The 11777-nt window shown below is 39.0% G+C and overlaps 1 protein-coding gene across 1 annotated transcript; it reads right to left on the reverse strand.

Moving 5' to 3' along the window:
* Nucleotides 1–1160: 1160 nt before the first annotated feature.
* Nucleotides 1161–7384, reverse strand: cdkn2c (cyclin-dependent kinase inhibitor 2C (p18, inhibits CDK4)). Its single transcript, XM_030728115.1, has 3 exons — nt 7256–7384; nt 4419–4776; nt 1161–1924 (listed from the first exon to the last, which is right to left on the reverse strand). The coding sequence occupies exons 1-2, from the start codon at nt 7376–7378 to the stop codon at nt 4420–4422; spliced, it is 480 nt and encodes a 159-aa protein (XP_030583975.1). The 5' UTR covers nt 7379–7384; the 3' UTR covers nt 1161–1924; nt 4419.
* Nucleotides 7385–11777: the final 4393 nt, after the last annotated feature.

The raw sequence follows: 11777 nt of genomic DNA on the forward strand, positions 1-11777 counted from the left end.
CCAACATAAAACCATTTGACCAAAACCAACACAAAAGCTCATTTCACATTAACCAAAAAACATCCTAATGCTCTTCAAGACTTTTGGGGAAAATATTCTGTGGACTGACGAGACAAAAGTTGAACTTTTTGGAGGGTTTGAGTCCCGTTACATCTGCATAAAACGTAACACAGCATTTCATAAAGAGAACATCATACCAGCAGTCAGACATGGTAGTGTGATGGTCTGGGGCTGCTTTCAGGAGGTGGACAACTTGCTGTAATTTGTAGAGCCAGGAATTCTGCTCTCTGCCAGAAAATCCTGAAGAAGAATGTCTGGCCATCAGTTTGTACCCTGAAGTTCAAGCTCACTTAGGTTATGCAGCAGGACAAAGATCCCAAACACACCAGCAGGTCCATTTCTGAATTGCTCAAAAAAAATCCCCCCAAATAACCAGCACAATCAGTTATTAGGCTTAGGGGGCAATGGCTTTTTCACATAGAGCCAGGTAGGTTTGGATAGCATTCCCCCCCCCCCTTAATAAATGAAATAATTTTATTTAATTGAGTTAGCTTTGTCTAATATTAAAATTTCCTTGATAATCTGACAAATATGCAAAAAGCTAAGAAATCAGGAAGGAGGCAAATAATTTTTCACAACACTGTATGTGTATATGAGTGGGACACTGTGGAGTTGCTTCACTGATTCATTTTGGAGATGTTTCACTTATAAAAATATACAGTATTGTACTGAAATCCCTGGAAACCCCCCCCTGCCTCCCCGGAAAGTGAATCATGTTTGCTCAGCGATTTTTGCCAACAATGAAATGGCTGCACAAAGTTTTGCTTAATCACAACCCAGAGAGACATCTGTGGCTCTGACTTTGAGCTCCTGTAGAGACTTACGTATTTAAAATAACCAGACTCACGGGGGTTTTAGGTACTTTTCCTTTGGACCTTTTTTTTTTTTTACTACAACACTGAAGAGCAAGGTTTTGTTTTCTGAAAGGATTTTGTGTGTTAATGTTTTTGGTAAGCATAAATATGAAAGGCAAATAATAAATGGACAATACAACAGAAGAAAACTGCAAGTGTAATTTATTTACTGCATGCACAAAAGAAAAGGGAGAACGTAGCTTTCGTTACACTTAGATGATACACTTTGATAACTGATGCTTGCAGTTTGGTATTGCATATATTTGCAGGATGTGATGAATGTTAGCGCAGTCACAAAAATGTTTTTTTCTGACAGTTTGTTTTGATGACCACAACACAGGAATCCTTAAAAAAGTTAATGCTCATGTGAAAGTGTTAGTTTAGAGTGTGTCCCTTATGGCTCAGTTCAAAGCAATTCACAGTATATGATATTTTAGTTTGGAAAATGCATAAAAGTAATTGAACTAGAAGGGCATTCAGTAGCGTGCATACCTCCCCTAACCCAAATTGTCTATCTGCTGATACTACACTGCAATAGATACCACCCAATGTCATCAGACTGCATTATAAATTACTGAATCACAAAGAGCAGAAATGCATTTGATTGGCTTTTGAAAAACTTTAAAATATGATTTTTCTGGTGGAGAGGTTATGTTTTTGGTATTGTTTGTCTCTCTGTCTGTTAGCAGGATGGATTTGAATGAAAAATTCTGGAGTTGTCGGGGGGTAAATTTTGGTACATTTTGGTGGAGAAGGTCAAAGGTCAAGTTCACCAAAAAATGTTCAAAAATCTCTATATCAAAATGTTTTCATGAAATTCATGAAACTTCACTGAAATATTCCTTTAGAAATTAGGTATTTTGTGTTTTAGGTACTTGGGGGTGGTGGGGGTCAGGAAACAAAACAAAAATATTTAAAAAGAGCAAAAAATTTTGAAGTATCAGCAAAGGGACAAAAGCGGAAGTTGCGAAACAAACTCCAGGCTGTCTTTGCCATCCTCTTCCTCTAGCCTGTGACAGAAAAACAGTGATACTTAGTGATAATAGGCCTAATACAATGACAGATAAGTGCAACTCATGTTATATAAGTTGTACAGTCTGTAAAAGCTAAACATTCGTACTGTGACACCAACTCCAAGAGGCATGATATCAAATGTGATTTTAACCATGAACATTTTTTTCTAACCCAAATTAAAACTCCGCCCATTCCAGAAAAGAAAAGGAAAAAAAAAAAAAGGAACCGTCTTTGTCTTGTTTGCACAGGACCTTCACTAGCTTTGCTTTTACTGCAGCTCGGCCCCCTTATACCTACCAGCCAATCCAAAACCTTCTACGCAGCTGAGTCATTTGTCTCGGATTGGTCAGTTCTTCCCTTTCTTGCCCAGGCTCGTCCAACGGCACCGTTCGCTCTGGCGGTCACACGAGAATCTCTTAATTATTGCTTTTGCTCCGAAAAGAAAGACTATCTTTGTCACCAGAACTAAGTGCGGATCTGTGTGTTTTATTTTCCGTCTGCACCCAGGCACAACCTGAGGTTACTTAGAGAAAAACAAAAAAACATTAAGACACATTAAGTAGGATTAAAATCGCGCTCGCAGGCTCAGCTGCCCGGTCCTGTTAGACAAGGTGCATGCTGAGCAAGGCACGGAGACACTCCCGTGCAGCCTCAGAGAGACGCGCTCATCTTTGAATCTGATTCGATCGGATTTTTAAAAGAACAGTTTAAAAAGAGCGAGCTCTGGATTTCTGTAAAAATCAATGCAAATAAGAACAAAGCTTTAAAATAACTGTAGTGTGAAACTGTGTGTTTATGCGTTACAAACCGATACAAAGAAAGAAAAAGTGCGGAAAGAAAGCAGACGAAAACAACATCAAAAATTAAACAGTCATCCTGTTATTCCGTTTCAGACTAAATGAAATCAGGAGTGCACGTCTTTGTCATTTCTACGAACTCAAACTCTTTTAGTTTCACTTTCGATCAAATCTTTCGAGCTGTGTATTAAACAATACAGACGCGCTTTGAGTTCAAAGCCTCTCTGATGACACTGTTAACGGGTTTAGTAAAAAAAATAAATCAATAAAAAACTTTATTCTGTGAACTCAAAATAATATAATTCCCTCTCATTCAGAAGGTCTGTTCTCTCATCTCGTGATGCTGACCTTACTTCATTAGACAACAGATCACTGTGGACGGGCCTCGGGGGGTTCCTGCGTGTCCAAAAAGGTCACTGTGCTCTCCCTTACCTAAATTCTACTGATTTATTTTAACAACTACATGTAATTAAGTCATACTTGCAGCTCAAGCTCCCATTTTTATTTGGTTAACAGTAACTCAGTTCTTCTGTACTTATCGGTAAGATGTGCGACTTTGGAAAGTACCCCTCTTGTCTGTTTGGAGGTTAAAACAGGTCATTTATCAGCTCCCGAGGCAGCTTTAAAAGCTTTTAGATCTGTGGTTACATCTCTCTATGAGCATACTATGCATAGGTAATTGCAATTATGCATACACCGGTTCGTGGTGTGGTGCAGTTGTGTAGCCTGTAAAGGTGGCCCAGTATTTAGGATTATTAATTATACAGGATTGCTTCTTGCAGTACTCTTTGTGATGTAAATCTACATCTTACTGTGCATTTTAGTTAGTAACCTCTGCCTTGTGGGCACAGCCTGCGCGTGTGCCAGCACTACTGCGCGCACGTGACTATAACTGTACTCCTCCTTTTGTTTGTTTAATGAAATAAAGTGAGTTCACTCTGCCTGTCGGCCCTGCAACGGATTTAAACGCCCTCATGGCACTTTCTGACACTGATAGCTGTGGCCACGACTGTGGGGTAACAAAAAGCGAAACGACATTTCTACCTTTAGTTTGTTCATTTTGTGTCACATAGGCTGTAGCAACAAATTACGGATTGCGGTTCTTCAGTAGGCTTATGCAATGTAATAGCCGACTGAAAAAAATATATCAGTCTCCATCCCAGGCCGCTTTAGGCTATCAGTGTGTGTTATTTATGGCCGTCGCCATGGCAGATTTTTTCCTTTCTTATTAAAAGAATTCCCTCCGGTGATATTAGTGAATGTCTGTTATATTTTTTAAAGGTCTAATTCGTAATTTGTTCCTTTTTTATCCAAATTAATTACATTCAAAATAGGAGTGACTGAACGTAGAGAGAGTCTGTATATGTAACGGTACAAAACACGTAAAAAAAAAGGAGCTAATATTTTTTTTAGACCTGTATATGTGTTATTATATGTGTAATAATCATATTTCATTTTTACATCTCACAGTTATGTGCCATAGATTACTGTAGCGACTCCCCAAAGGGGGAAATTTGTCCACTATGTTCGTTTGAGATAAGAAAACAAAACAAAACACCCCCCAAAAATCCAGATTACAAAACAAACAAACAAAATACGCCATGGCTGCAGGCTTTAAAACTCCCTAAACCATTTAGAGTGCAACTATGCACTGACACAAAATAATTAGGATGAATTAGGATGCTCCACTCACTTTACTTCTGATAATTTTGGATGAACGCGGCTACGACCGTTTTCCCGTGGTCGCGCGCGAGCTGCTCGGCGGTGACTCCCTCATTGTTGGTCTTCTTGGGTTTCTCAGTGAATCCGATGAGCAGCTTGGCCACCTCCAAGTGGCCCTCTCCGGCGGCCAGGTGCAGCGGGAGGTTACCTTTATTGTCCGCAATGTTCACATCTGCCCCGCCTTTGATCAGAATGCTCACAGAGTCCAGGAATCCTTCACGCGCTGCGTCGTGCGTCACGGTGAGACCGCACGAGGGGTCGCGCACGTTTGGATTTGCCCCTGCGTTTAGAAGAATCTCAATGCTTTTAATGCTTCCCAGCATCACCACCTGCACACAGAGAATACGGAGGGAAAAACTGAGATATTTCAGAAGAAAGAAGAAGCCTGGCCTCTGGTCCAAGGTCAGCTGGCTAACTCATATAGCACAAAACCTTGTGCTATAGTAGCTGCCTTCTCACGAGCTTAACAATTCAGTGTGGTAAAAAGAACAAGATTTTGGTCTGTTTAAATACTGAATTAGCGCTGCGATTGAACTGCGCTTTATAAGATAGAGGCACTCTGCTCTATTCAAAAGAACCCTAAAATGCCGATCTATTCCAGTAATAACTTTAAGATGTACTTGCTATCAGTAATACTGCTAATACTAGGCATGCAGTCATTGTCGCTTGCAAGTGCATACCATAGGCCTCCCAGGTGGGGCAGGGCCTTCAGCACCGCCTCCCAGGTGACGCTGACGGCCCTGCCCTTGAGGCCTCTAACTTGGTAAGCGCCTGTTTCTAGTTTATAATTTTTATTTTTAAATATTAAATGTCTCCCAACGCATGAAATCCTAGTTAAACGCATTTAATGCCCAACAATTGTATTTTTATAAATCTATTAGGCCACCGGCGCCCCGCCCCTCCTTTCACTTGACAAGGATCACGTGTTTGACCTGCGCCTATTGGTGACAGCCAGGTAACCAGGGCGTTATACTGTTATTATAAAAATATCGGGACGTTATTAAAGTTAGAGCGCACCAATCAGTTTTAAGTCATGCACGTCAGTTTACGCATAATGAACCGACGTTTGGATAATTTGCACACCACCCGACGCATATTACCACGCATTCACAGACAGTGCATGCGGGAAAATGCGCACTTAAAATCAGCTCTGTCAGTTACTTAATTTTTTTTAACCTTAAATATTATGCATTGTTTTAATCCATATTAACAATTATGATATACAATATTGATTTTACTTTTTCTAATTGCTGCACAATGCAGAGAAAGGAAAGGTTATGAAAACAGAGCTAAAGAGAAGTGCAGCAGGCAGCCCAGGGTAGCAGTTCTCTTTTGTCCTGGATCAGGCCTTATTAGCACTAAGGAAGAGGAAGGTGTGATATTACATGCGGTTCGGCACTGCTATCTTTCTTGTTGCCTGTTCTTCTATAAATGCAAAACACGATCATCTCTGTGTAAACTGATAATTTGGTAGAATTCTGCTGATTCTTGACCTGACAGACATCTGCACGAGTCTTTGGGAGTTGAAATAAATAAAATAAGTCACTATGTAAGAAAGTAAAAGGTGTGCTACTGTGTGCAACTTATTTATTTATACATATGTGTCCCCTTTTTTTTTTTCAGTTTGAGAACCTGCTCCCCAAAATGACTGTGCAAGCCTATGGATGGTTTAAAATGTAACTGAGTATAAAGCATAAGTGAGAAGAACTTAGATAATTAATTTTTTAACACCTTTGATGACCATGTTGTCATTTTTGCTGTAAAGTTGCAACTTTCTGGAGGCATTTCTGCAGAAATGGGTGCGTCCTTTGTCTCTCTGCCACATGCTTTACCACTGTGCTTTCTGTGTGTGTGTGTGTGTGTGTGTGCGTGTCCTACTTAACATGGAAATGTACTTAGAGTGCTGCTACATAAAGAGTTAATCCTGGAAAAAAAAATAAATCATAAAGAATTTTTTTCCCAAACATGCTCACACTCTGAGTTTGTCAGATGGACATTAATAGAAGCTACATCAGGCCTCTGCCCAGAGTGTCATTTTTGCATGTTCTGCTGCTTGTAAAATTATAAGACTTTAACAATTTATATATTTTAATCTAAAACAAAAACCTAGGCCTGCATAAATCCAAGCGAGACTGCGTTTATTTTGTTTGGCAGCTAAAGCCCTCATCCACCATTTTCTCATCACCACCATTTTGTTATTCTTTAACTCCTTCAGTAACCTGAGACTTTAGTCTTGCCTTATGGCGTGCTGGTTTCTCTTTATTACAACAATATGTACATAAGTTTATTCTTTATTGCATGTGATTAAAGCAACAACTCTCTTTCACTCAAATACAAAATCTGTATCTGATGAAACTAAAGAAATGATAAAGAACACCTTATTACTCCATAAAACACACTCTCTCTCTCTCACACACACATATATTTATGATAATATAAAGCCATTTGATTTTGATGAAATCATTAATTCCAGCACAGCTATTCTGAATTTTGGTAAACTGTTTAGCTCTTTGACTGTATTTAAATATGTTAAATATGCAGAGTTCAAACTTATGTCTGCAAAATACAGATTTCTTCACTGATAAAGCATTTACAAATCGACAGAGGCAATTTTATTTAGTATAATGATGAAATTATCAACGCCTGGTGGATATTTGAAGATAAAGTGTGAGGAGGCCTCAGCCTTTAACACAAAACAAAAAAATAAGGAAGTAAATCAAGCTGCATGTGGCAGCCAGAACAGCCAGGAACAGAATATGTTTAAATTCACTCAGAAAAAAGAAAATCCAAAAGCTTTTTATAACTAACCTGTATTGCAGTCCTGTTAAACTCATTTAATCCATTAACTTGAGCACCATTTTGCAGGAGATATAAGATGTCTGGGATCTTGCCAGAGGCAGAGGCATTGCAGAGTGCAGTAGAAGAAGCCATCTCAGATGTCCATGCGAAATAAACAAAGTAAAAACCTTAATAGCCAAGATTTTCAGCTGGGTCAAAGACTGAAGTGATCTCAGATGGTGGACTTGATGTATCTTTCACATGTCCCTCCCACCCTTACATCATACTGGGCTTAACCTGTACAGTTCTTGATCTGTTAATGGAAAATAATCAGATCATTTTTAATGCAATAAATTACCCCTCAAAAATTTTAATACAGCTTACTGCATTAAAAATTATCGAGAGGGTAATTTATATATATATATATATATATATATATATATATATATATATATATATTCACTAAAATATATATATTTTAGCAACCACTAATTTCTAAAAAAATTTCTTTCCTTTCACTTTTCTTTCTTTTTCAACTCTTGTCTTTCTTAGTTTTGGTCTTTAAATTCCAAGCAGAGAATCAAACAAGCAACCAAAAAAAAAAAAAATGTAGGGGGTATAAGATAGTTTTAGATTATAAGTATCATGTATTTTACACAATGAGGATCTAATTATATTTTGAATTTCTACATGAAGCATAATCAGTTTTTAGGGCTCACTCAGTAAAAATAAGACCTGTAATAAATCTCTAGCTCTACTGTGTGATCTATTTTAAGTCAAAATAAAAACAGATTAAATATTTAAAGCTTATATGTGAGCATGTTATGCAGTCCAGCAGCAAAATATATTAGCCCCCACCCCAAAAGACTGATATACTCCATGCGGGTCATAATTATAATATTAAAATAAATAAATATAAATAAAAATATACAGAATTTGCCTATTTTTTTCCCCACTGCTCCCCTGCTGGTTGCCTTGTGAGTGGCTGTGTAGTGAGCGGCCTTGAATGGATTTCAGATAAGTGGAATGTTTTATTTCTTTTTTTAGGTCTGCTTATTAGAGAAGCTGCAGGTACCCTGTTCGCAATATTTCTCTCTATTTCTCTATATGACAGGTGTACAGTAAGCTACCTGCAGCAGGAATAACTTGTAATCAAAGCTAAAATTCTAACACTGGTGTCTGAATAACAAAAACAAACACAAAACACACAACAAAAAGAAAATATAAAACTTACTTTAAATGAGATTAAAACCACAGCACAAGCCTTCCTCCGGGTAGTTGCTCAGTACGTGGCATCACATTTTCCTGGAGACTCGACCCCCCCCCCCCCCCCAATAAATAAATAAATAACAATTAAAAAAAACAAACTAATAATAAAACGTCTCGCGTGCGCATGATTTGAAGCATGTGATGCATTTACCGCCAGTTCCCGCTCCTTTTCAAAAATAATTCGTTTGTATTTCCGTTTTCGAAAGCAAATTTGCCACCAGCCAGAGGATAAAAGAGGGAGAGAGAGAGAGAGAGAGAGAGAGACGGGGATGATTTAACGAAACATCGCTCGATCATCATGAGGCGAGCCTCCCTCCATTTCAAATAAAGCCTCGGACGAATCCGGTGGTGCTGAACCTCAGCGACACAGACGCTGAAGAACTTTCCAAAAAGGATGAGACGGCGTGATTGGATAACGCTCATAGGCGGGACCCTTAACGGAACCTCAGCGTCATGATACGGTAATGGTGGTCCTTTCATTCATTGCTGCAATGCGAATGTTCTGAACTGAAGAAGCGCTACGCGCTGGCGCAACCGATGCGCAACCGTTTAATTTATTTTTGTAATATTCGTAGACGGAGCAAAAGAGGCATTTTTGCAGAGTCACTGGCTGCAGGCTTCCACTTTCTTTTTTCTTTGCTGCCCCCTGCTGCAATCAGATGTGTAAAGACTCTTGGTCACGGAGGTTCTCTGCGCACTTTTCACCCAGAAAGCTGCCGCGCACTGGATATTTTCTCTTTTTCTGACCATTTTCATGTAAACCCTGGAGATATTTGTGCAGGGAAAATCCCAGCAGATCAGCAGTTTCTGACATACTCAGACCAGTCCGTCTGTCACCAACAACCCTGCCACGTTCAAAGTCGCTTAAATGACCTTTCTTCTCCATTCAGATGCTCGGTTTGAACTTCAGCAGGTCGTCGTGGCCACCTCTACATGCCTAATTGCCCTGACTTGCTGCCATATTATTAGCTGCTTAGATATTTGCCTTAAGGAGAAGTTGAACAGGTGTACCTAATGAAGTGGCCAGCATTTCATTTCACAGAAATTATTATATAAGCAAAACATTATAGTTTTTAAATTAGCATTACAGTCTCTTCAAACTGGCAAGCCAGCTACCTAATATGTGCAAGTTTTATCCTATATGTTCACACCTGTATCAGCAGACAGGAGAAATATGTCAATGTTACTTTTGATGAAAGATTAAAATCATAACTGTCAGCATTTTGTTCTTCATTCTTTTGATACTTAAAGAATTCATTGTCAAACTTGATTCTTTTAGATAGTTATTTTACATGGCATGAAGATGAAATATAATGTTTACTGAGTATTTTACTACTTACAGAGAGTGGACAGCCACAAGTCCCTCAGCATACATGTGTCATGTGATCTGAGCTGTTCAGCAAACACTGGAGCCACTATGAAAAAAGACCCAGACGTGGCTGTCCTTTGTCAGACTGCTCAGAAAGGCTGGGTTGAGTCTACAAGGGGCTGGTGGAGAGTAGCCTCATCACTGGCATCTCAGCGTGGTATGGAGAGAGAGGCTCTCCAGAGAGTTGTAAAAACAGCTGAAAAAAATTATCAGGACTTACCTTCCATCCATAAACACAATTTACACACAATGATGCAAAGTCAAAGCACATCATCAGACACATACACCATCCCGCCCACTTTCTTCTCAGGCCCAAACGCACAGCATACAGCCTGAGGAAAGTGGAGCAGACAGCATCACACACAGGACTAGATTCCATAACAGCTTCTTTCCTGCCACAGTCAGACTGGTGGCAAGAAAAGTTAACTACCAAAATCTACTGTGTAATATTTTTATACAATTAACAGCGCAATATTTTTTATTTGAAATAACATTTATTGGTTCAATATCTGTTAATCTACATGTGCAATATACAATTTATTATCTGTGCAGAATCCACTGTGTTCTACTGCATACTGTTTTACCGTGTTACTGTGGAATACTGCTGTCAGAGGGTTTCTAAAAATGTTTACAATCTACCTCAACCTGGTACATTGTAATATATATTTATTAGGAGTACAAGAAATTTACACTTAAGCACCTTTTTTCTCTGGTTATATATTTTTTTTTATCTTGTACAGTTACTTGTCATTTCATTTATATATATATATATATATATATATATATATATATATATATATATATATATATATACAGAACACCTCACCCAAGAGGCGCCCAGGAGGCATCCTAATCAGATGCCCGAGCCACCTCAACTGGCTCCTCTCGATGTGGAGGAGAAGCGGCTCTACTTTGAGCTCCTTCTGATTGGTCGCATTCCTCACCCTATCTCTAAGAGAGAGGCCAGCCACCGTTCGAAGGAAACTCATTTCTGCCGCTTGTATTCGCGATCTTATTCTTTCGGTAACTACCCAAAGCTCATGACCATAGGTGAGGGTAGGAACGTAGATCGACAGATACATCGACAGCTTCACTTTTACACCCAGCTATATATATATAAATGGCAAATAAAGTCTCTTGATCTTGAAATAAATTCACCTTTAAAATACTCACACTAACAATAATTTTCCTCCCTATAAACATTTTGCCATGTGTGAAATAAGTGCTGGCTTAGTTACAGATTTATCTGGTGTTGGCATTAAAATCTTTTCTAAGTACTTGAAATTGTTCTCAGGGTCATTCTTATGACCCATGTGGCTGACCTAGTGATAAGATTAGATACCTGATTCACTGAGTAACATTTGTTGATGAGTTAATAAACTCTTCTTTTTTTTAATATTTGCATGAGGCATAATGGGTTTTTAATGCCGCTGACCTCAAAGCTTCAATTACTTTTAATGTGAGTTTTTTGTTTTTACTCATTCTGTGACACTTCTGGTACCCTAACAGAACGATCAGTGCAAAAAGGGCCATCTCACATGACTTCTTTTACTCTTCTTTGTTTGTATATGTCTATATTTAGGTTGATGCTGAGAGGAGCTCAAAGCAGGCAGCAGGATAGATGGTGGTACCTGGACTGACTGTTGTCTGTCAGAGAAAGTGCTCCATTGCCTGTCCAGTAAAGTGTGCAGAGGGTGGTCAGGATTATCCATGATGGATAACAGATTGTTCAGTGACTTTCTCTCCACCACAGCTTCAAATGTGTCTAGTATGCAACCAATCACAGAGCCAACCTTCCTGGTTGGTTTATTCCACAAGCTGCGATGGTGCTCCCCCAGCAGACCAAAGCAAAGCACAATGCGCTCGCCACCACTCGCTGCAATTTTTGATGCACACATTAAAGGATCTCAGCTT

The sequence above is a fragment of the Archocentrus centrarchus genome, chromosome 4, assembly GCF_007364275.1.
Source record: "Archocentrus centrarchus isolate MPI-CPG fArcCen1 chromosome 4, fArcCen1, whole genome shotgun sequence".
Classification (NCBI taxonomy): Eukaryota; Metazoa; Chordata; class Actinopteri; order Cichliformes; family Cichlidae; genus Archocentrus; species Archocentrus centrarchus.